Source organism: Poecilia mexicana, unplaced genomic scaffold (genome assembly GCF_051168715.1).
Source record: "Poecilia mexicana isolate PSO_F unplaced genomic scaffold, ASM5116871v1 scaffold_13, whole genome shotgun sequence".
NCBI lineage: Eukaryota > Metazoa > Chordata > Actinopteri > Cyprinodontiformes > Poeciliidae > Poecilia > Poecilia mexicana.
Genome location: NW_028263382.1, coordinates 10,810,408 through 10,836,469, shown reverse-complemented (window position 1 = coordinate 10,836,469; position 26,062 = coordinate 10,810,408). Strand labels below are relative to the sequence as shown.

The following is a 26,062-nucleotide window of genomic DNA, read 5'->3' as shown; positions in this document are numbered from 1 at the left end:
AGAGTCACCTCAAGCTGCTTATTTGATTTTCCCAGCGAACAAAACTGAGACATCGACAAGCTAACATCAAAACGTCCAAGAAAAGAAAAATCGATTTACAAGTAAGACTGTGAATGAAGATGTGTGTGAGTTGGTGACAGGGCGGCAGGTAGCGCTAGACTTTTTTTGTTATCCTTATCTTGACCGACAACATTAAAAAAATCGGTCATGTACTATTTTTATCCGTGAAATTGCAATCATATTAACATCATACATACTATCACGTTTTAACGAGTTACGTATCTCGTTATAACGAGATACGTAACTCGTTAAAACGACATACTATCACGTTTTAACGAGATACGTATCTCGTTATAACGAGATAGCATCAAAAAAAAAAATTTCCTGCGTGATAGCAATGCGCTTCCGTAATTTAGCCGCATTTTATGCGGTTTAGTTAATATTCGCCGTGAATCCAGATCCCATCACAAATTAAGCAGATACATGTATCTACATTTACTCGTAGTGACAAAATTATACATACCATTATACATTTTGAACTGTTGATTTTATTTTTGAACCATTCTTAATGGAAAGTGTTGATTTTATTTTTGAAACCTTATTTATTGTAGTGTTGACTTTATTTTTGAACCATTTTTTTATTGTAAAGTGTTGATTTTATTTTTGAACCATTTTTAATTGTAAAGTGTTGATTTTATTTTTGAACCATTTTTAATTGTAAAGTGTTGATTTTATTTTTGAAACCTTATTTATTTTGAAGTGTTGATTATATTTTTGAACCCTTATTTATTTTGAAGTGTTGATTGTCCGAAAGACCTTACACATGAATTGCCCCATGTGGGGTTTGAACCGACGACCTCAGCATTGACCTCAGCATTACCAGCACCGTGCTCTAACCTGCTGAGCTAACTCACCTACCTTACAAACTGTTGAGTTTCCATGGATTTAAGAAGAACTTACATGATCTGACCACAATGAAGATTTGATAAAAGTGCTTATATTCTAATGTTTTTCAAAACAACATACATCATATTTTATTTTCCAGAGATTTTGTATTTTGAAGTGTTGATATTATTTTTGAACCATTTTTAATTTTCAAGTGTTGATTGTATTTTAGAGATATTTTTTATTTTAATGTGTTAATTTTATTTTTTAACCATTTTTTTATTTGTAAGTATTGATTTTATTTCATAGCCATTTAGCCAAGTCTCTGTAGAACAATTTGTCTCTGCTAATGACATTTTCAATAAATTTTTTTGATCCCAGGCTTAGTTTATGGACTGTAATGTGAAATTAGGCACAAGTATAAGTCTGACAATTTGTTCACCAAGTTACTGTGCTCTCTGAGAGGATCTGTAAGTATTTGACATTGTTCCATGCCCATCGTTGACATTAGTCTCTAACAAAATGTGGATCATCTACCAGGAACACTGCAAAGAGCATGAGTTTCTGTAGTGGAGTGGTTATCACGTTTGCTTTACATGCAAAAGGTCTCTGGTTCGAAACCAGCCAGAAGCAGATTTTTGCATGTTCTATTCATCACAGGTGTTTACTAAAGGTCAACAAGGGTTCTGTGGTGTCATGGTCTGTACTCTGAATCCAGGCATCCGAGTGCAAACCTCAGTTGAAATTTTCATGCTTTGCCTCTCACATCATCAACTTTGGAACCTCAAACTGAAACAAAGCAGAGAAGTTCAGTTCCTGTAGTGTAGTGGTTATCACGTTTGCTTTACACGCAAAAGGTCTCTGGTTCAAAACCAGACAGAAACAGCTTTTGCATGTTCTATTCATCACAGGTGTTTACTAAAGGTCAACAAGGGTTCTGTGGTGTCATGGTCTGTACTCTGAATCCAGGCATCCGAGTGCAAACCTCAGTTGAAATTTTCATGCTTTGCATCTCACATCATCAACTTTGGAACCTCAAACTGAAACAAAGCAGAGAAGTTCAGTTCCTGTAGTGTAGTGGTTATCACGTTTGCTTTACACGCAAAAGGTCTCTGGTTCAAAACCAGACAGAAACGGTTTTTGTAGGTTATGCATCTCTTGGGGTGCAGTAAGACAACAAGAGCCTTCCTCTTTGGTGATGGTTCATTTGCCAGTCGACTTCATTATTTAAACACTGATTTAAATATTGTAATTTTTAAACTGAGCAGTAATTTTACATCCATGGAAGCTCAAATGTAATATTTAAAACTTCAATACATAAAATCAGTTATTTAACAATATGAGGTGTTTAATTTATTTTAACATTGTATTTTTATACATTTATGCTGGGGCTGCCCAAGTCTAGTTTTCCAGAGCTACCATCTGCAGTTTTAGATGCATTCCTTCTCTAACACACCTGGACCATTGAGTCATTATAAGCCTCTACAGAACTGAATGAGGGAAGTCAACCTTTTTTCTGGTGTGTGTTTTAGCAGGGATGCACTCCTGATTTGTACCGTCAATGTGGCCCGTTGAGGGGGGCCAATATGCTGAAGTGGCCTTCGGTGAAATTGAGTTTGACACCCCTGATTTAGAGCCATTGTCTGCATGTCCATTCACTGCACAAGACTCCACTGCTGAAGAAAAACAATGCTGATTCTAATAAAATTTAATTTGCTGGATTATTCAGTTAAGAGTTATCAAATGTATACACTTGTGCATTCTTTCTTTTTCTGGAGATGTAGTACGGTGTATCTGCACGTTTCTCTGAATATCACTCGGGCATAAATGTGTCAAAAATGGTTCAAGTTAAGGTTTTGCATTCAACTGATTTAAACCTTCTAAAAGAAAATGTACACAAGAAACCAGACTACAAATCAGACAATCTCTCTCTTCACTGACAGAGAAATTACATTCAAAGTGTGCATTTAGAGACAATGTCACCTATATCAAAAGAATATATGCAAATTATTGTCTGGGTAAAACCCATTCTGTACTTCCTGTTTCCTGAAAGTTACTACAAATAGTAACAGGAGATGGAATTTGAAAGAAACATGCTGTTCTGTCACCTTTATTAAAACAGGAAGGAATGTTACAGAAAGGCAGTCTCCCAGAAATGGGTGTAATCCCATCAAACCCTGGGAAATTATGTTCTGGTTAGGTGAGACAAAAAAACTGCTCTGTGTGCACACCTAGTTTGAAGTAAAAATGTCGACGCATTTCATATCAACCTATAACCACAGTAAAGTTTAAAGGTGGAAGCATCATGCTATGAGGCTGTTTTTTAGTGAACTGTGCGAAAATATTTAGTGTGAAAATCTTTGGATAACTTTATTTATAGACTGATATGTGTTGATTTCTTTTAATGAGAATGTTATGCGAGTTGTTACAGGCATATTCTGTTAATTTTGTCTCTTTAACCACATTAGATAGATTTACTAAGAAAAATGATGTTTAATGTTTATATTAAAACTCATACAAGGATGGAGTGTTCTGCAGTAAGAAAAGAACAGTAATTTATGATTATGTTATTTATTTCAGCATGTCTATCAGACATTATCAGCATCAATCATACAAAGTAAAAGCGAGCTGATATTTATTTTTATCCGATTTTTCTAAACAATATAAACTGCCTATTGAAACATTACTAGCAGTACCTATTACCATAAGGTGATGTAAGAGGATTTATTATTGTAAAAAAAAACACCTGCTGACAATGATTTAACAATAACATTAATAATAATAATAAAAAAACAAATCTGTGTAAACATACCAAAAAAAGACAATTCTATTTAACTTCATCCACACACCAACAGTAAACATGGATTTTGTCATGTTTGTTGTGAGTAAAGCACAATTTCCAGCTGCACAGTTCACATCATATAAAGCACATTAAAAGTAAATTTTTGCATAAAAAAAAATACATTTCTTTTCCATTCTGGCCAAGTGTTAGCTAACAACTGCACAACAATTGTAACATGTTCTGATGGCATAAATTAGTAAACAATAAAAAATGTGGTAAAACTGTTCATTAAATGTAAAATTACCATACAAACTGTTTTGAATTGGAGATGTCAAGCATATAGCATCCTCTACAATTACTGTCACCCAGGATGAAGATGCAATATATGTGTTGCTTTTTGGTTTTTGATTTTGAGAAAAAGAAGAAAATCTAATGGAGCTCTAGCAGGAAACTGATAGACAATTTTCAACTTGATCGTCTCTGACCAGCCAGAAATGGTAAGAAAAATGTGTTACTTTTCAGATAACTGGAAGCACCAGATGTCAGGTCAAGGCAATAAAACCTTTTCCGTGTGGGACGCTGTTGATATAAAAAGAATGCTCAAACTTAGCTATTTTCAAAAACAGCATTGTGTTTAAAATATAAATCTGAGGAAGCGGAAATGTAAAAGGTTGTATTTGCTACAACTTGTCAAGAAATGTCTGCAGTTCCTTCAGGCTACGAAAGAGTGAGCGACAGCAAGACGTTCAGCGTAAGAAAAGAGAGGTTCAGCAGTGCACAGCAAGGGCTGTCCCACATACAGTGTGACATAACCTCTGCTTAAAAAAAGTGAAAGTTAGAAAAACTATTGAATGCTGTTATAAATTATTTTATAATTCTTAAATAACATTGAAATTTGCTAAAATTAGTGTCTGTGAAGCTTTTTGTAAAGTTGGGTCAGAAAATGGAAATCAGATACCAAAAGACAAAAAAAAATAATAATCAGTTGTTATTGTCATAGCTACAATTCCAAAATATGTTTTGTTTGTTTGAGTAGTCAAAAGTGATGCAAACTCTGAATTTTCAACGCATATGTCTACAGCAGATTAGAGGGTTAAGTAGTTAAATCAGTAATTATTAACTTACTGTTTTGTTCATGCTCTTTTTTTCAAAGTCGGTCTTTAAAGTGGGGGAAACAAAAGAATGTTTCATTTAAGTAAGTTAGGTGTGTGCTCATATCAGAAAATGGCAACAGGACAATAGATAACCTCCCAGAAAGTTTAAAACAACTTCAACATACAAATAAGGGTGGATGCAGAAGAAGAAAAACAAATTTCAAAGCTTATGGTTAGACAACCGCAACAAAGAATGTAATCACAGTTTCTCCATGTTAACAATCCTTCCATTTGAGAGTTTTGAACACATCTTCACCAGAGATGCCAATAACTACAGAGTTGCTAAATACTTGCAGGGCATCTCACTTTCAAATTTATGAGAACCAAGGCATCCAAATAGCATAAGGAATATGAAAAAAAAAATCTAAGTTTTATGATAATTAACTTTTTAGTAATTTATTTCAGAGCAGTGTTTGGATCTCCATGACCAATCACTCGCTTAGACCAATCATAAGCTTAGAATCTGTAAACAACAGAGTATGAAGCTTTCCACTGGATCACCCAATATGATGGGACCATTTCTAATCACCACACGTGTCTTCTTTTGTTTTACATTAATGTAAAAACAGAAAACATACAGTATATAAACAGGTATCTCTGATAGATATTGACTGACTGACATGTAGGTTGCAGCAGAAATAAGAAGGGCTGATTTATTTTTCGCTGATTGCTTTATAGTTCAGTCGAACCTTCCAGCGGAATTTGAAAGTTTGCAATTAAAAGTCCTTAAACTGATCATTTATATGGATAAATGTAAATAACCACACAGCATTTTAAGCAACAGGTATCCATTTGTATGTTTGCTGTATGTCTGCTTTAAACCAGGCAGATGGAGACGCAGTTAAGCTTGTTCTTAGTAATGCAAGTCTGACAAACTGCAACCTCTGCTGTACTTCTTCATGTTAAGGCCGGATTAGTAGAGTAACCCAATGCTTCTGCGCCACTTCACCATGTTTGGACAAGGCTTAGAGTAGTAACTCGGCAGGATCAGATAGCCACTGCCACCCGAAACCACTTGCCTCCTCAGTGTTTACATCCCCAGTAACAAGTCTTTGCAGAGCTGAACAGCTCAGTGTTTACTTTGGTCGGCTCTCCTTTTGCAGAATTAAAACATATTGTCAAGAATCCATTGCTACAGGGGCGCCTTAGTTTTTGAAGGCCCCGTAGCGGCTTGCCTTACTAATGAAGTTCTTGAGCAGGTCATGATCCATGTCTGCAAAAGCCTGGGTCTGAGTGACAGCCGTTAGATGGTTGACACAAAACTTGAAGCAGAACTCCTCCAGGTCCTAAAAACGAAGAGGGCTATGTGGTGAGTGCTGAGGAGTATGAGTGACTAGAGGCTACTGTGCAGGACCCCCCTGCCAACGCACTGCAGTGATCTTACCCGAGCCTCATACTTGACGGCGGCAGAAAGCAGAGTGATGGCGTTCTCTTCAGAAATGCCCCGCTTGATAGTTTCCTGACACAATCTTTTGAGCCTCGTCTCTCGGTAAAACGTTGCCAAGTCGAGCAACCCTGCAAACAGGAGAAACGAATCCACAGCATCTGAGTATATTTACAGCTACTTCTGTTTAAGAAATTTTATGACACCATTGACAATTTTGTGAATTTTACAGGGATTAATTGTGAAATAGAAGAAAATTAATAGAAATCTCTTTTCCAATTAAAATGTTTTAACTGCATTTGTATGTAGCCCTATTTACTATGATACCCCTAATTAAAGTCCACAATGCCCTTTAGAAGTTTCTTAATTAGTACATAACATCCAGATGTGTATAACTTTTTAAGCCAGATTCTGTGGCACATTTCACAGGAAATGAGCAGAAGGCACAGGGGGCAAATATCAAAGGTTTCAAGGTCAGGAATCAGACCCTGACAGCTGCATCAAGGATCAACAGATAGACTTGGCGTCTCCACCTGTGTGTAATTTAATCTCTGAACAACTACAGCCGTTTAGTGGAAAACTGACATTTGGCTTAAAAACAAACAAGCATTAACATACTTTTCACTAAGGCCACAGTTCCGAATTAAAAATGTTTTTATGGTAATACTCTAAATCTTAACTGTTGTGTTTTCATTAGCTGTAAGCAGAAAATCATCACAACTACAAAGAAAAATTAAAAGTTTGAATACAACAATCTGTGCCAACTAAAGAGTTAGTTGTGCTAACCCTGAAGCACTAATCATAATTAGCTTCACATTAGTTTCACAAATGCTAAAGCTACATTAGCAGCATGTAATGTTTCAATTGTTGACTGTGTGTTCCATGACTTTGTATTTTTGTGTTTTTATGATGTTAAGCAGTCTGAAATGCCTTGTTGCTGAAATGTTCTATACTAATAAAATTTGATTTGATCTTAATTTGATTTAAAGTGCTACACCAACAAGGTATTTAGTGGAAGCTAAAGCAGAAGAGCTAAATTTTGTTCCTGTATTTTTTCTTGTTTGAAATAAAATTATTGGGGCAGTGGTGGGTGGAGATTCAGGGGAAGGGAATGAATGTGAGGAGACGAAGCAGAACTGCTGCCTAAGCAGTCTTCACCTATTTCAAAACCCTAAATAGTCGATGACCACAACTTCAACACAGATAAAAAACCTTATTCAACTGAAAGCCCAACTAAATCTGTGCTTCAGAATTTATCAGTAAAAATGATATAACAAAAAAGCTAAGTGCACTAAATGTTTTCAAAGTTTGCAGAAATGCTAAAGCACAAAACAAGATGTTAGCACATTAGCGGCAGTGTGAACATAACTTCTAAAAATGTAATTAATTACCAAGTTTTGTAAACTTTTATGTATATTATATATTTTTTTCTTTTAAATAACCAGAATTACATTTGTCATTTTGGTTTTAGATAAAATAATGTTATTTTGTAATGGAACCTAAAGAAATTTTATCAAAAACACTATGTGCCAACTCTTAAAATATTTTTCATACCATTGTAATTCTAATGCAAAAACAAGCAAATATTGCTCAGAAACATGCAATGAAAAGCATATTATTTTGCTAATTTCAATTTCATTTTTGACTAATGTTAATAAAACTCGTGTGGAGGGCCTATGAAGCCGCATGAAGCTCCAGATTCACACGGTGTAGTCTTCTAGTTCTTAATTTACAACCGACATGAAACACAAAGGGTTTGTGGTTGCAAGGTGGCAAAATCTAAACGAATTCAAGAGCTGTATATATCATCACAATCTGGTATTAAACCACATCTGTCTACGTTTATGCTTACCAATAGCATCCTCTGGTGGCAGGTTAATATTGTCTGTATAGAGATACTCCAGGAAGGCTCTGTACACTAAATATGAGAACTGGTGAATTTCTATAACATCTTCATCTGTTTCGTTCAACAAAGTACGGAAATGCTCACACCTAAAGAGGGGGAAAGAAGAACAGACTGCTGTTATTACAGGAAGAAAGATAACAGAGCAGTAACTGAGCATTTGTTTCCTTATCTGTTACAAATTACATAAACATAGCTGCTGTTCATGAGTCAATGCTCAGTCTGATTATTCACAAGATTCCAGTGTGCCTCAAGATCAAACCAATTCCTAGACTTCAAAAGACCATACAAAAGGGATCACAGCTGGGCGCAAGGCATTCAGAAGCCTAAAGGACAACAAGGTTGAATCAGATGGGAAAAAAAATAAAAACATGGCAGTACTGGAGGAGTTATAGTAGGAAAGATAGAAATGAGATGAGACTGAAGATGCAGAAAATTAAGGAAAGACAGCTAAAATGTAAAACAGGAAAGCATGCCACACCCAAAGTGAATGATTCTACATTTTCAGTGCAGTTTCAGTGACTCTGAAACTCTTTAGATTTGGTTTAACAAAAGGAAAAAATATCTGGACTATTTGAGAATTGCATCAAGAGAAATAGTCTGCTTAGATTTAGTCAAATGCAGGAAACATGATAAGACAGCAAGTGGACCATGATAACATCCTCTGTGAAAAAGCAAGGAGGAAGTGGCAAGCAAGCACACAGACACTACACCACACTAAAAACAAAACACTTTACTTTTTTGAAGACAAATTAACTGGATGCAATCGTGCACAACTGTTTCTGTCTTGCTGCGATAAAACTACAGGCTGGCAATATAAATGTCGAGACACACCTAGTAATTTCAGAATCTGAAACATTTTTTTACATCAGTCTGTTTTTTTGGGGTTTGGGGGGGGTTATCTTCAAATACTCAGTTAAAAAGCAATTTGGAGACATAACCCGTCATCCCAGCATGATTTGTCACTTTTAAAGCTCCAAGTAATGCCTAATTGGTTCAGAAGCTGCAGTTTTCTCTTAATTAAAACAGTAAAAAACACAAAACATTTTGCTCCGGGACTTAAATCCATTCTACATCGGCTCAGCTGGCTATTGAAGGGAACACAATTGCAAAATCATGCAAAAATAAATGCAAATTTCTCTTAACTGATGAACTTGACTGGCTGTTAGTGTCTGAATTTAGTGCGATCTGATTCAAGAATCTAATGATAAAATAAAGCAAACAGGATATGAAAAACAGCGGCAAAGATTTGCTTGATGTTACACTGGTCTGTTTACTGCAGTCAAGTCACATTTCTCTACGTAACTTGAAAGAAAAATTCTGAATTGCAACAACTTTGTTATTGATACAACAAAGCAGTCAGTTTGCTGCTCATTGAAAAATGAAACAACTTTGTTTCTGATGGAAATATTAGGGCTGCACATTTCTGGAAAATCTTGCAGTATCAAAATCTTACCATGAATGTTCTGAATAACAAAGATACTAATAATTTTGTTACTGTTACAGCATTGAGGCGTATTTCTTGACTCTAGCATTTTGTATTCAATATGCCTGTTGTTGCTTACCATTTATCATTAACAATTATAAAGGTTTTCAACAGTTATCTTGTTCCTAATAAACTGATCAAGTTTATTGAATGGATAATTAATAATATGCACAAAAATATTGAAAGCATGTTCTTTTGATGCGATGAAACAAATCAATAATATCAAAATAGCATGAGATGTGCTTTAAGCTATGCTGAATAACGCCTGACTGGGGGATTAAAACTAAAGCCATGTGCGAGAATCAAACGAGCCAACAGACAACAGATCCTCTCATGTTTGCTATAAAATGGTGGAAATCGTCCTCATATCTCAGATAGAAACTATATTCAGTATATTCTGAGCTTTGGTCTGCTGGGGGAGCAGCAGCAGTGTCAATAACTTCTCTCATAAACCTGGAAGAATCACGGGATTCAGCCTGGAGACGTCTGTGCCAGGAAGGAACGTGACATTACCAAATAAACAATCCGTCACATCTGCTCCATGACGCACAGCAGGGACAGCCGAGCTCGATCCAACATCGCCGCCGTCATAAAGAACATACTTCAGGAAATAATTTCTACAATTCACAGCAACAGATTGCCTCTGTGTAGCAGGTGGGCACATCATTTCACTTTCCATCAAATGCACTGTTATAGCAAACATGCCATCAATAGTACATTTACTGTTTGGTTTTGAATGTGTGATGATTTTTTGGTTTACACAGCTGTCTTTGCAAAGGTTTATTGAGAGTTCATAAACCTGAGATCAAAGAAAAATGATCTAATATTTAGTTTCCATGATGAAGAGCATGCAATGTAAGTTTGCCTTTAGAATTGTTTTTGTCTTTGTATTTCCAAAGAACGTAGAAAGTAGGGGTTCACCAAAAAGTGGATTGACTAATAAATTGACCCGATTTCCATAATTTTGGGAGATCGACCAATACTTACATAAAAAAGAACTGATCTTATCTATCTGTGCAAAAGTCTGAAAATCAGCCACTCTACCATTTTGTTTTGCTGTGTTAGATGGCTGACTGACCGACCAAACAATAGCCACCCCACTGTTGCCAATTTAGCAATTTTGTCACTATATCTAGCAACAAAAATTGCTATTGGACAAAATTGGAATCTGCAGGTCAGGCTTTTTAAAAATTGGTAACCAGAAAGCTGCAATCGGTGCAATCTTAGCATGACATCTTTGGATGAAATAACTTGCTATATTTTTCAACCTGTTATGATACTTTAGACACTTTTTTGTCTCTTAGCTGCCCCCTTCGCTATCTGCATCTGTGGTCATAAACACAGCTGCTGTCATTGCTTCCTAGGGACACAGGAGAACAATCAATAGACTCCTCGTCTCTAAAGTGTCTTTAACATGTTAGCATGAGATATGGTCAAAATAGAGGTTTTGCGCCCCAGGCATTATTTGTGCGAGTGTGTCCACTTTGTTGACTGTGCAGACAGTCCGGCTCCTTCCTCCTGACAGTGCAAAAGAGCAAGGGACTGGAATGCACACACTGTGTTTTTCAAGTGTGGTTATAAAAAGAAACAGGGGAAACAATAGGCTGCTCTCTGCTTCCCTTTTACTGAGAGGGAACACTGTCCAGCAAATACCGTTCAAGTACAGGAGTTCATGCTCAATTTGTTTTATAGAATGTGTGCTCTGCTTTTTTTGTTGGTATTATCTATGTAGAATTATCTAACAATCAGTAATATCCAACAACATTTCTAACAAGAAAACATCTGAACCCTCATGTGACAAGAACAAATCCCTGGACAGAGGACAAAAGGAAACAAATTGCTGCCGATATTTGACTCATAAACTCTCCAGCTATAGCACTTCTTACCAAACAACACACTCTAGACTACTTGTAAATTTAGTAAATTTGTCTAAATTTTGAATCAAAAGAGTTCATGTCAGTTTGCAAAACGTGTGAAAACAAAACAACCATTAATCAAACGACCGTTTATTTTTTCCTACCTGATCTTCAGAAGAGCTTTGTGAACATAGATGCACTTCCCATCGACTAAGAACTTAAGGTCAGAAATCTCTGGACTGTCAAACTCCTTCTTCAAAGACTGGGCAACTGTCAGGTAGTCATCTCCATCTGGCAAAAAAAAAACCACAGGTTATCTTTAATGTTTTTATCTGTATTTTAAAGTCCCATCTAACTTGGTGACTACACACTGCCAGAATTATCTATGATTCTCCAACCATAAGCTTTCAACATTTTTTTTAATCTTCTCTCCCATGTTGCTCATTTTGAGTGAAGGCAAAATAAAATATGGGTTCTTGTCCAGGATCGTTTCTCACAGTTCTAGATTTTGGAAGTTAAAACTGGGTCCGTTTGGGCCAGAAGCTATTTACTCAAACACCTTTAGTACAATGTTTTCCCATCTTTCCTTTTTGAAGAATGGGATAAACAGACTCTAGTGTCACATCAAGCCAATGTCTTTGCAAAACAGGAAGGTATGGCTAATAAAAACATTTCTGTGATTGTGATTAACTTAAAAAGCACAAATTTCCATTTTTCATCAGTTATAATTGTTATTATAACTTATATTAATTATCATATTAAGTCAATTATTTTTTTCTAAAAAATAAATTCTGTATGAAATTATGCTGCTGTAAACTATGAATTTATTTGTAAGGGCTTGCACACAATATTGGGGCTGAATGGGTAATAAAATAAAAACTGCACATGAAAATAATAGTAAACCCTGCTCACATGAGAGCGTATTTGTAATTTAACATTAGCTTCACAAAATGGGCCGTAAACTGAAAGTAACACTGTTGAAAACAGAGTTCATAAACACTTGCTTGACACCGTGAGGAAACAGGATTTCCTGTTTATTTCTTAGGCCACTTCCAGGAATTTGTACTTATGACACAAAAACATGTGCCTCCTGAATGAGTATCTCTAACAGGTCAAAGGTTAATGATAACTATGGCAGCAATTTGAAGTATTCAACAAATATCCCTTAATTATTGAGGAGTACTAGTACCCGGCAGACCCCTTCTTCTAAAAAGGTCAAGAGGGGAAATATGGCAATGAGAACAATTTTAAGTATTCAGTTAAATCCCTGAATTATTAAGAACTGTGGACATCTGGGAGCCTGTTTTGTTTTTTAACAATCTTTCTGTTTCTGCACAAGTCTTACCCACTGAGAGAAGGTGCCACGTGACGGCTGGCGTGGCGAAGCAGGCAAACACGTCATCAGTGCTGCTGAAGTGGGTAAGATGGGGGCTGGACACGGCCTGACCTCGACACTGACCCCACATCAGAACTTGCCCGCTCTGCGTCTTAGCAGCTGAAGTGTGGCTGGTGTGACAGGCAGCTACCTCCACCATCCTGGGCAGAAAATGTCAATTCAAACCCAGTTCAGCCTTCTAACATAAGGAGAACAAGTCTAAGCTACAGTGCCCTGCAAAAGTGCTCATATACTTTAAATTTACTTTTTTTTTAGTTTGCATTATAGCCACAAGCTCTAATATTTTCATTGGAATTCCATGCGTTATGACATGAAAATAAAATAATTTGCAGTTTTTTAACATTAGGAATGTTATATGTTCATAATCCACCGCAATTTTTCATAAAGCCCAGAAAGTTCATGCTACAATATATTTTGCAGAAGTCAGATTTTATTTGAACATCCAGTTAATGACTGTCTTGTCAACAAATTCTCCCACATGGGCTGGGGATGCCTGCAGCTGTATCAGAGTAAACAATGGACACTGTGATTGCTTCTGTTATTAATTCCCTCCTTGCCTGGTCGCTTATGTGGATGGTCATGTCTTGGTGGGTTTGACTTCTGAATGAAATAAATTCACTCAGACACAAATTTCTGGATTTTATTTATTAAAAGAGGACTGAATGCAAGTTCATGGAATTGCATGCCACACTTTTCAGACTTAATTTGATTTGATTTTGTGTTTTCACAATTACAGACAACATAGTTTTTGTCTACTACATAAAACTCAATTGGGACACTTAAATTTTTGTTTTTATAACATGACAAAATGTTACAAATTTCAGTGGGCATGGATACTTCCGCAAGGCACTATAAGGACAATTTTACAGGTAAAAATAATTTGCTTGGAGTCAATAACCCTCATTTATATGGAGGCTCCAGTAAGCTGGTGTGATTACTTAACAACACAGTGCAAACAATTTACTAACCTTTCCTTGTCTGTATTTATTAGGATGGGGAGCGCTTGGTTACTTTTATTGCCTGTTCCCAGCTGTCCATAGGAGTTGGCTCCCCACGCATAAACAAATCCCTCATCCGTAAGTGCCAACGTGTGTGCATATCCACATGCCACCTACATTTGGAAGTGAACAATACATTCATGAAAAATATAAAAAATAGTTTTATGAAAGTTTCTGACACTGTGGATTCTTACCTGCACAATGTTGACACCTTGCAGAGCAGCGATCCTGCATGGAGTCTGCTGATTTCCGTTGTTTCCCAAACCCAGCTGCCCATTGCAGTTGTAGCCCCAACCGTAAATCTACAGAACACATATATGAGGTGTATTATAAAATAATCTCAAAACCATATTATAAAATACTGTAGAAATGATGGGCAAACAGAACATGCAAGAATATTGGATTGATTTTAAAGAAATAGCAAAAAGCGCCAGTCTATCTTTCAGAAAGAGTCTACTAGATATATAATTTCCTTATAGTTATGTACATAAAAGTAACATCTTTTCAGAACAGTACCCCCTTATGTCCCCTTTGTGTTCATGTTCCTTTTTTGTTTTGTTGATATAAATGAAAATGGTAAAGTGAAGAAATTTTGTAATTGATCACAGACTGGAACTGTGAACTAGAGGTGATAATAAGCTCTTGTAATATTCTCAATGTTTCAAAACCAAAGAATAATAAAAAAAAAAAAAAAAAAAAAAAAAAGATCTGTCGATAAGATTGGGTCCTCATATGAGTATCAGCCAATCGCAGACCACCCAAAATTGAGAAAATCTGGTCCAATATATTGGTTGGATGATTTATTGGTCCATCCCTAATGTTTACACGTCAACAGCTGGCACAGATACAACCCAAAACAAAAAAAAAATTGATTATACACTACCACTTTACAGTTTAGTTGGTCTGTTACATGAAATTACAACAACACAACTTTAAGTTTGTGGTTTATGAGGTATCAATACATAGGACACACTAGTGTGAAGGTGTTATTCTCATATAAAAGCAGCACATTATGGTACCTCTCCATTATCCAGGACGGCCATCGAGCAGAGCTGGCCACAGGCTATGTTGACCACCACTTTGTTCTGCAGACAGCTGCTAACCCGACGTGGTGTTGGTTGATTGGCAGTCGACCCAGATCCTACTTGGCCCGAGTTGTTGTAGCCCCACGCATACACCTGGTCACAGATGAAAAAACAAAGTCCACAGTCCCAAAAAAATACAGGCTAAAGATGGACAACAACAAGTGAGCAGACAAGAAGGGAAGACTTACCTCTCCATCACTTGTGAGAGCGATGGTGTGGTGGGAGCCACAGGCCACTTCTGTCACCCTCTTGCTGATGAGGTTGGTGGAGACCAGGGCAGGGGTCAAACCATGGTTGGTGGTCCCATTTCCCAGCTGGCTGTAGCCATTGTGACCCCAGGCAAACACCTCCCCGTCTACACAGCAGCAGGAAAACTTGTATTTATGTTGTCAAAGTGGTTAATATTTTATAAACACAAGATAAGAAGTAATCCAAGTCAAATGATTTATAGCTGAGGTCTGGCAGTGTACCCAACATATGCAGCTGATAAAATCAGATTAATAGAGCTCGAAACCCATTAGCTAGAAAGAGAAGTTTAAGACACTTTTCATAGAGAATAAAAGAAAAACACATAGATACATACAAACATACACACATCAATCTTGTCTTGCATATTCATATTTATGTTACTTTAGATGGAAAACAAAATTAACTATTTCAATGCGATTTAATTTCGCTTAATAAATAACTGCAACTTAATATAGTGATAAATTTAAAACATTTAGAAGGAATTGGTAGTACAAACAATGCAATGTTAAACTATTCATACCCCATGATTCTCATTGCATCTTCTCTCACTACAAATATTAACTTTAAAGTGATTTTTTACTTGATGGACAAACACAAGTAGGGCAAATTTGTGAACTGAAACAAAAGACACGGCATTTTTGTATTTCTCATTTTTTTAACTGATAAAAAAAATGTGAGAACTTTGATGTGCATTTTGTATTAAGCATCCTTTACTATGATTATGGGAGACAGGCAAGAAAGAAATCGTTAAAAGAAAGCCATGCGATGCTAAATGCACAGCACATTGCTCTAAACATAATTCCCATGGTGAAACCTGGTGGTGGCAGCACTATGTTATGTTTTGACAAGAAATTTCTTCAGCAGTACAAGGAATCTGGTCAGAGTAAACCTGCAAAAAAAGCATGTGTGAGGCTTTAACCCTGCCACTTCCCTGCTGTCTGACCGTGACATCTGCAGTGCTCATCCTGAGCATCACGCTAAGACTGCGAGACTGAACATCCTTTCACATAAACTCCATAAGATACAATGAAAAAGATTTATGTGAAGTCATGCTTATGTGTTGGAATGGTCCGGTCAAAGTACAGAAATCAAACCAACTGAGAATCAGTGGCAAGATTGAAAAATGCCATTTACAAACACACAATGCAATCAAAATGAGTTTGACCAAAATTTGGCAAAGAAGAGTGGTTAAAACAAATCAGTCTCTAAATGTTCTAAGTTGGTAGAGACAGATCCACAAGACTTGAAAGTGCAATTTTACTTCACAAATAATCACTGTGGTAAAAATTTGACAAATATCAATATGAATACTTTTGCAAGTCACTGTAAAAACATGTGTTATTTGTTTTGGCTTCCATTCCTCTACTTGCCGTTACAATTTCACCTGGAGGTCAAATAAAGATTTTCTGAAGTATTGTGTTGCGAACTGATTACCTGCAGTGGCGATAACCACATGCGGTCCTGTACCATAGCTCAGGGACACAATCTTCTTTCCGCACAGGATATCAATCCTGCGCGGTTCAATAGTGCTTTGAAGGTCTCCGAGGCCTAAGCAGCCACTACAGTTGGTGCCTAAGGCAAAGACCTGCAAACACCAAACATCATAGCTCAACTCATGCTGATGCAAAGAAATTGTACATATATACCACATATTACTACTATAATACTGACTGAGACTGAAAGGTCTTTGATCTTGAAATGATTTTTTTTTGTATGCAATAAGAATCAATAAGTATTTAAAAAAATAAAAACCTATTATTATTATTGTTGTTGTTGTTATGGTTGGTGTTTTTGCTATGTCCTACAGCTACAGTAAAATTATCATAATATCCTTATTTTTTTATTGGCATACTTATATTATTGTTATTATCATTATCAGTAATAATACTAATATGTTGCGACTGCATGGAAATTATAAACATAAATTATATCAGGGTTTACGTATTTTGTTATGCGTTTTGTTGGAATAGCCATTATTCAGCTTATTGTTATCAATAAAGAGAAGGAATTGCAGCAATTGGTCTAGGTCCTTAGATAGGGTTTCTGCAGGTTTCATCAACTCTAATTTAAGACAAATTTATGAATAAATTTAAGAAAGAGTAATGGTATTAATTGTTCGATTAACAAAAGATATTGTGACGTTCTTATTTTAGTTAAAGACAGTTACTGTTCCTTTTAATATTTTCCCTTTATCCACATTTGTGTATTAGCAGCTAGTTAGTGGTAGCCTCAAAACACTGAACACAATGAAGTTTTGACAGAAAAGTTCTACTAGAAGAAGAGTACATATAATGTACGAGATTAAATAATAACTTAGTTCAAACTATAAAATGATCTTTGCATCTTTGCATTACTATTATTATTATTTTATCATTATTACTATTATCATCATTATTATTAATACTACATCCAATAACCCTTAAGGGACATGTTTACTAGGGAATAATAATAATATAAACCTGCCACCAAAGAAATGTTACCATTGACAGGACAAATGTCTGCTTGCTTGAAACTGTTACCTGTTTAGTCCACTTGTAGGAATGAACAAACATGGATGCACAGATGGTTAAATATAGAGCATGCTGGGGTATTAGGCCAATATGGCTAAAGATAGTCTCATTCTATCTGCTTATCTCTCTGCCGAGAACTGCCCCTCGTCTCAACCTGAGAATCAAGATCCTATAGCATTGTTTTTCCCCTTCTGTTGACACGAAAAAGAAACGATCAAATCAATATCCTCAAAGTAGGTTAGGTCTATCAAGTCAGGCCAGCACACCTCCATCCAAACAGCAGGATTAAGGTGCCTTTGCTTAAAGTCTGAGCCTTACCTCATCATTAACAGTAACGTAGAGAGCTTCGTTAGCAGCACTACCGAAGACACAAGCCTGGCGGATAAGCCGTAGTTCCTCAGGAGGAAGGAGTGCAAACACTGGCCACTTCCCCACGTCCAGCATGCTACTCAGCTCAGCTGTGACAAGATAACACAGAGAAAACAGAGCATCTAGGTAATTATGGTCCTTATAGTTTTTCATGATTTAAATTATTCAGAAAAAAAGCTGTCACCCTCTTACTTGTACATAAAACCTGGAGTTCATTCTATACCCTCTCCATTCAATATATGTACCTCTCCAATGCATTTCTCTGACTTCCTGAACAACATAGTAGATAACTACTACTTAAAATACAAGCATTTCCATGGATCAAAAATAATCATCTGGATACTTGTGTAATAGTACTTTGGGAGGTGAAAAAAGAGAGCACAATGGTTGATCAGAAAGTTTTTTAAAACATGCTAATATCAGTTTTCTACAAGTCCAGTCTTCCAGCTACAATTAACTACAAGATAACTTTGTTTCATATCACTGCTGAGTTAAGTTTGCATTCCACTAAGACGGTGAGAACATTGTGATCAATGTCTGAGTTATTATATTTACTAATTAAATAACCTTTTTTAAGATTAAGTTTTGATGGATGGATAGATGGATGGATGGATGGATGGATGGATGGATGGATGGATGGATGGATGGATGGATGGATGGATGGGTGGATGGATGGATGGATGGATACACAGACATATAATTATTCTCTGATGTGGATGGATCGATGGACGAAATAAAAAAATGCTATGCCTTATTTTCTTAGTTTATTTTCTTTGTAAGAAAATAAACTCAACTGACAAAAACGATTACTATCAGTAATGTGTCAGTGAGTAGCATACCTGCTTACTAAAACGAGTTCCATTCTCAGTAGTTGAAAGTGTTATTGAATGTTTCAAAAGTATTAACAAATTACTACAACATAATAGTACATTGTTGTCAGTGAAAAGCATACAGTAGAATGAGGCTGATCAAGCAATGTTCAACGCCAAAACAAAGTTCTTCAAACATCCTAACAAGGAAGTTTTAATGATAGGAATCGTTCTGCTGTCGCCTCATAACTAATCATTTCAAACAGCATTTAGCATAAATTCAGACATCACCCATGGCACTAAGCATAAGGTTTTCCATCACTTCATATGCTAAAAACATACAAATAAAGACACTCCATCAAACAAGCTAGCAACAATAAAGTTTGCACCAAAACACCACAGAGCTTAGCATAAAAAGTCCCGTAGTTACGGGAGGGTTTAAACTGTTGACGTTACCTTGACAGTTGTTCCAGCTACTGTTTCCTCTTTAAAGTCGTTTTCTTATCAAAACGAAAACTTAAACATTGCAGAGGGAACCATGTTGGCAGCGGCTGTTGGTTGTCATAGCTAGCTTTGGTGGCTACATCAACGTCCTGAAGAAAAGCAAAGCAGTCCAACAGTTTACTTCCTGTCGCCTGATGGTGGCTTCACGGAAACTCGGAGATAAGAACTTCGACAACAACGAGGCTACTGAACATACACAAGGTTGCACTACAAGTGATCTCTTGTTCATCTATGCACTGATTTAAAAATATTAACAGTTGTGAACTTATTTAAGTCTTCATGAATAAAACCCGCAGTGGCAATTTTCTGATGCTTGGGAAACTGCAGTGATTACACCAGTTTTCATCCGCATTGGTATTGGTATATAGTAGGTTATAATGACAGATGTACTTTTGTATTTTTATAAGTGTCCTTTTATATTTTGTAGTGGTTTATGTAACATAAATTTTAAGTTCTATTAAGTGCAATATAAGTTGTGTGTGCATAATAATCTATATGAGAGGAGGGAGGGAGGTGTTGGTGCCTATCTTTTCATGTTTATTGACAATGTGACCTGGGCAGCATGCACAGTGTCAGCATTCAGAAAGACCCCAGGCTGCAATTTGACTGGTTAGTCAATTATTTAATCATGATACTTTATTCTTTTACTATGAGTTTGTTACAAAATATAATGTTGTGACTAATTTCAATATTGTGATTAAGGTCATTCTTTCAGGCATTCTAGAACTTTTTAAGAACAAATTTATGCCCTCTTCTGGTTTATTATTTTGATTACGATGATTATCATTTTAAGATTGGTCTATATAGCTATTTTTGATTAACTATCTTGTTTAAAAACCTGTAAAGCAATCAAAACCCTGAAATCTGTTATCTTGCTTCAGTCTTTTTAACTGATTTCAGAATGACCCCTGGCTATTGTTAGTTATCTGGTATACTGTTCTCTGTGTGCTTGCTGTATTTTAATTTCTTATAATTATACTAATTATAAAAATAAAAAGATATCAAGCTGCAAGGCAGTAGAGCTCTCACTAAAATCATATGCTGAACATCTTGTAAGTATATCATAATGTAAGTCATTAGTAATTGCTATATATTTATTAATCTGGACTGCTCACATTTATTTTAACTCTTCAGAAATAACAAGCTTCCTCCTGCACAGCTATGACTATGAAAGCTCTCTGCTCTCCTACTGAGTAGTCTGTTATGGCGCACACTTTGGTTCCTGCTCCACTGAATAATTTTATTAGGCAAATTCAAAATGAGTCAGCCGCTGGAGGAAATCATAATAACCCACAAAGAATGTATGCTTTTGAGCGGTCAGATTTCTTTTAAAGGAATGGCTCATACTTGAAACACTGTTCGCATAAATCAGAAATGTTACAACTTACAGATTTTCTAAGGAATTTTCTAAGGAAAGTATAAATCAGACTGATATGATTACACAAAAATGTGCCGGTGTGTCCCTTACTCCAGTCTACCTCACACTTTCTAAATCTGTATTTCCTTTTTTTTTTTTTTCCCACAAATGTACTACAACAATACTACAAACATAACTAAAAAGAGAACAGGTGATAGAATTTGAACATGGGCTTATAGGTAAAGTATTTACCTAAAAGCCCATGTATTTGCTCAATATTTAATTAATCACAGAGAACAAGACTCTTCATTTTTTTATTATTTCTAAATACGCTGATGTGTCCAGCAGGGGGAGTTCTAGATAATCTCATATTTGTCCGTGGTGGGAGTGTAAGACAATGCGCATATTTGTGAATATCTGACGCCTATTCAATATAAGTACAAAACAAAACGTGTCTGGGACTTTGTTTAGTTATAAAAAAAATATGGGGTCACGAAATAATGAATTATACATTTCAGCTTTTTGCATTTCATACTTTTGAACCTATTTATATGCGTGAATACCCTTCTCTATGGGTGAAATATAAATATCTTACACATGGTAATAAACAATCAGTCCCTTTATTTAGACAAAAAAATGGACGGATGGACGGACGGACGATAGATAGATAGATATCAGCTATCCTGTGCTCCTGAAAACAAACATCCATGATGATTCCACCACCATCTTTCATAATAGTTTTTCACCAATCTTTTTTCATGATGGGTAACAATGCAGTTTTGGTCTCATTTGACCAGATCACCATCTTCAGCCTGATTCCTGTGTTCCCTATATGGCCCACAGTAAACTTTAAATGTGAATTTTATGCCTTTCTTCTTGTCACTCTTCCACAGAGGCATGGTTGTGGTGTGTGTGACTGTCAAATGTCTTGCCAATAGACCCTACCAGTGGAACTTTAGATCTCGAACAACAGGCCTCCTAACTGCTTTTAATGCTCTCCTTCACCGGAATGTCATTTCAGGTGGATGACCACAGGTTTTCAGTTGTACCATACACTTTCTGCTTCCCCATTGAATGAGATTTGTGAGATCTACAAAGCTTTGAATACTGTTTTATAACCTGACCCTGTTAACTTCTTTGCAACTTTATCCGTGCCCTGTCTGTCCTCATTGGTTTGCATGTTATTGTTTATTCTGTAAGGTTCTCTTCACAAATCTCTGAGGTCTTTTATGAATAGGATCTTTTGTGTTGAAAATAAGCACATATTTGTTAGAATTGATTTTATTTAGGGGCATCTAATTAAAATGGGCTGAAGAATGTGCATCACTTTTTTGTAACCCCTCCCCCCACTTATCCTTTTTGTTCAACAAAAGATCACTCTGTCTTCATAAAATTCCTATAAAATTTATTGCAGCTTGTGATTGTAACAACCAAATTATTAGAGTTCAAATAATTCTTTTCGTTAAGCAGTCTAACATATATTACTGTTTTAACCTTTTACTTTTTGTAAATTTAGAACCTTACACATAACCTGAATGAAGTTTGTGTGGGAACTGAGTATTTAGGTTAGATTAAGATTTTTAAGAAAGCATACGATGTTTAGTTATTATACAGCAGAGAGTTACAAATGCAAATCAAATTAAAAGCTATCTCCCTTTGCACACATTTGTCTGTGGCTGACTCGGACGAACCGCTCTAAGACACGTCAACCATATCGTCCCCCTTAAAATCAACAGAAAATTGCGCAAACAAACGAGGTTCATGAATTTCAGCACAAATTTACCCCACACACGCCTACGAAGGTAGTTAACCCCTGTATGACAACCTTGTGCATATTTTCTTTTCGTTATCTTGGAATTAAAGGGGATTCGTCAGAGTTACTCGGACGCGCATGCGCACTAAGCTCCAGCAAGCAAAATTCCTGCTTTTTATTATTCGTGGAGCAAGGTTGCGGATGGAAAGTTATCTCGATAAAACTGCCAGCTACGCTTTGTCGTCGTTGACTGGTTAGCCCTGATCTGATTAGGGCGCAGTTAGCACAGAGACGCCGTCGCTTACACGACGAGAAAAAAAGCACATCATCATCATCTCGCGAACTATTTTGCTAGGTAGCATTAGGTAGCTAATGCTAGCATGACACATTTTGCCTTTTCCTGTGTTTATCCAGGTAGCTAGCGAGGTCTCAGTCTCAGGTGTCGCAGAAGGTAGTTGGAGCTTGTAGCCTACTGACATTTAAAGGTTCCCAGGAAGAGCTTGTGTTGGAAACATCATTGTGCATCGGCGTGTCAGTCAAGACTGCTGCTGCTGTGCCAACTGACTGAGTGAGTAACATTAGCTGTAACATTCCTCACTTCTGCTGCGACAGTCAATAATGTATGAACCCCTCCCGTTTATTAAAGAAACTCTAAATTCACCGTAAGGTCATTATGTGTCAGTGTGCTGACTGAAAGGTTATGTTAGAGTTGGATAATAGATAGCTATGACATAACGCTAAGTAGACACCTGTAGCCACTTCAGTTAGCTGCACGGTGGCTGCTTAACTTAGCTAACAAAATAAGCACAGACCCTGAATATTGTTATTAGTGTTTTTATGACGTTATGTTGATTAAAAATATTGTAGAGTCACACAGAGAAGGTGTTGGCAAAGAGAGCAAAAACAACAAGCCTATATAATGGGTTCCCTGAATTGATGGCCAGCTGTTACATGTCTGCAGAACACATGATTTCCAGGTGTTGTAGCAGAACTTCAGCTTTAGGTTTGGGTTTCAGAAGAACTTTAAACAAACTCGAGGCAGTTTCTAGCTGAGTCGTATGCCTTTATATTTGAGTTAGTCGTGGAGCACTTTTGGCATTGCTATTGTGCAGTTTAACAGACTGGGATGAGCTAAAGTATTACATTAAGATAGCTTAAACAGCGTTGAAAAATACGTTTTTTTTTACATGGTTGAAGGATTGGTTTCTGTTGGGTGAGTTGATCTATCTTTATAGGTTTGATAGCATCGTTTTAGTTTTAAAAACGAGTTATTTACAGGATGATTCACACAACATTAAAGTGAAACCAAGACTGTGTCAAGATGGGGGTTTAAAGACCTAAAGGAGTCTTAGTGTTTTTCATTTGACTTAATTCATACACCTTTGTTAATTTAGGATTTAATATAATATTAAAGTAAAATAAACGGCCACATTGCTTTCATTTATTTTTAAATGAAATATAGTTGAATTGTAAGGCTAATGTTCTGTTTATTTAAACTATCTGTAAATCATGTGGCATATCCATGCCTTTTAAATCAGCTTATTTTTATTTTTGAAACATACATAATGGAAGACATTATCTTGCCACAGACCTTTTAAGTTTAATTAAATTTAACTTGTGTTTGAACTTGTGTTTGAAAAATGTTTTTCACATGAATTCAAAGAAATTGATCACAAAGTTCTGGTACGGTCACATCCTTATTTTAGGATTCACTAAATCAAATAAAAAGATGCTCTTTAAGGGGGGGAGTAGCTACTAATGTTGGCATAAATCAAGGAAATTGTCCACAAGCTACAGCCAGAGATTTGCTAATAGTTGCATATGTATCTATAATCATAGGACTTAGTAGAATTAATTACTGCAAAATTAAAAAGTACTTACATTTCTGTAAACAAAAAAAACCAGATTTTTTAGAATATTAAATTAAGCATCAGGCAAGTTTGTGTGTGATGGTTAAAGTCAAAACAGCTACATTGTTGGATATACCTAGTCCCTCAATTTATGTTTAAATATGTGTGTAATTAGTGACCTAAAATCACAAAAACTGCTTCATTCCAAAATTCATTAAAGGGATTCCCACAAAACTTTCTACACATAAGTTTTGATTAGTTTTCTGTCTTTTAGTGGATAAAATAAATGTCTAATAACTCGTAACTCTATAGTCAACCTTTTGCAAATTTATCTTTATCTCAATATCCCTGTACACTGTGCAGCTAATGGGTAATCAAGTACTATACAATGGATTTATTTGTGCTATTTGCTTATTGCAGCGAAATGCTTTGCAAGGTAAAGGTATTTGGAAAAAACAAGTTGTTTCATTGCCAAAAGCAACTTTTTAAATGCATTTCCCCCAGTAGTTGGATAGACTAATACTGTGCAGCAATAATGGAGATGCTGAAGTACTCAGGAAGGCTGTGATGGTTTAAAAAACTGCTGAATAGGTGCAACAAGTTCCAAGAAAATATGCCCCAAACGATTATGCGACCTACTGTTGCCCTACTCCAGCTTGTCTACACAGCTCCAACTCACTCATTTTCTTTTTTTCAGGACAATTCTCTGGTAACTCGAAAGATGGTTTTGCGTAAAAATCCCAGAAGTAGATTCAGAAGTTTCAGAAACTTTCAGACCGCCCCATCTGGCACCAACAACCACGCCATGTTTAAAGTCCATTTAAATTCCTCCTCTTCCCCATTCGGATGCTCTCTTTAAACCTCAACAAGTCTTCACAACATCTTGATGTCTAAATGCACTGAGTTGTTTCCATGTGTATTGGTTGCTGTTTGTGTCAACAAGCAGTTTAACTGATTTATCTAATTCGGTTGCGAGTGCTTTAAATGTATTTACTCCTGATTGAACTTTGTTTGCATATGTTTGTCCTAAAGACATACTAACCAGAAAATAATTTTATTTTGGCTTGGTCCCAGTTCATACTAAATAGAGATCGAGCTTTAAAAAAAGTATCCTCTACATCTGTAGGTTCAAGGTGTCGACTGAAACTGTAACCGTAACCGAAAGGCAGCTGGTGTTTTTGTGGACGAACACGAAAAAAGATATATGTATATATATAATCAGGGCAACAACAGATGTCGCCACAGTTCGGCTACAGGAGTTATGTGTGTTGTGTGCTGTGACAGGAAGGGCTGAACTTTGGTTTTAGTGTATCATAGCCACAATAAGAATGCAACGTTTGAGTCAGCTGGTGTTTTCGTCTGACTTTTATTAGAGGGTGGTGTGAAGGTCCATAGATAAATCGTTTTTTTCCAGAAAGAGAGGCTTGAGGAAAAGACAGGAAATAGGTGTATCATCTTATATAACCGTCAAATGAGCAGAGTGATTTCACTAAAATGTAATCATATTGTGCAACTTTTTGTTTTTTTTCTTAGAATCAAACAGCAGATTTAGCATTTCTATTTACATAAAAAGTGTGCGGCCTTGTATGGACAAACAGTCTGATATTTGTAGAAGATTAATCCCAACAGATTGGAACCAGAGTTCAACCTTAGAAGGAACCGCCCCGTCTGCAGTTTATCTTGAAATCTATTCATAATACTTTGCTAATCTCATGTCAGTCCACACTTGTAT

The 26,062-nt window shown here is 36.2% G+C and overlaps 2 protein-coding genes and 1 non-coding gene across 4 annotated transcripts in view; 2 read left to right on the top strand and 1 right to left on the bottom strand.

Moving 5' to 3' along the window:
- Positions 1-708: 708 nt before the first annotated feature.
- Positions 709-19,498, bottom strand: rcbtb2 (regulator of chromosome condensation (RCC1) and BTB (POZ) domain containing protein 2). The gene is made up of 12 exons (XM_014981166.2): positions 19,323-19,498; positions 18,007-18,146; positions 16,613-16,763; positions 15,118-15,284; positions 14,864-15,022; positions 14,039-14,146; positions 13,815-13,957; positions 12,796-12,986; positions 11,615-11,741; positions 8,058-8,197; positions 6,206-6,336; positions 709-6,107 (listed from the first exon to the last, which is right to left on the bottom strand). Exons 2-12 carry the CDS (start codon positions 18,130-18,132, stop codon positions 5,967-5,969), a joined length of 1,584 nt encoding a protein of 527 aa, XP_014836652.1. The 5' UTR covers positions 18,133-18,146; positions 19,323-19,498; the 3' UTR covers positions 709-5,966.
- Positions 1,698-1,770, top strand: trnav-uac (transfer RNA valine (anticodon UAC)). Its single transcript has one exon. It is a non-coding gene; the product is annotated as a tRNA-Val (tRNA).
- Positions 19,499-22,603: 3,105 nt separating the features above from the next.
- fndc3a (fibronectin type III domain containing 3A) overlaps positions 22,604-26,062 on the top strand; it is a 58,683-nt gene continuing 55,224 nt past the window's right edge. For both annotated transcript variants that reach the window (XM_014981144.2, XM_014981136.2), the window contains exon 1: positions 22,604-23,048. The gene's annotated coding sequence lies outside the window, so the exon portion shown is untranslated. The remainder of the gene's footprint in view (positions 23,049-26,062) is intronic.

Bases quoted from the DNA above. Each gene is read 5' to 3' on its own strand.
- rcbtb2 (XM_014981166.2), bottom strand. From the start codon at position 18,132: ATGCTGGACGTGGGGAAGTGGCCAGTGTTTGCACTCCTTCCTCCTGAG. The intron at 11,742-12,795 runs GTAAGACTTGTG...TTTTTTTGCCAG, and splicing joins GTGGCACCTTCTCTCAGTGG to ATGGAGATGACTACCTGACA. The intron at 6,108-6,205 runs GTAAGATCACTG...CTTCGTTTTTAG, and splicing joins CCGTCAAGTATGAGGCTCGG to GACCTGGAGGAGTTCTGCTT.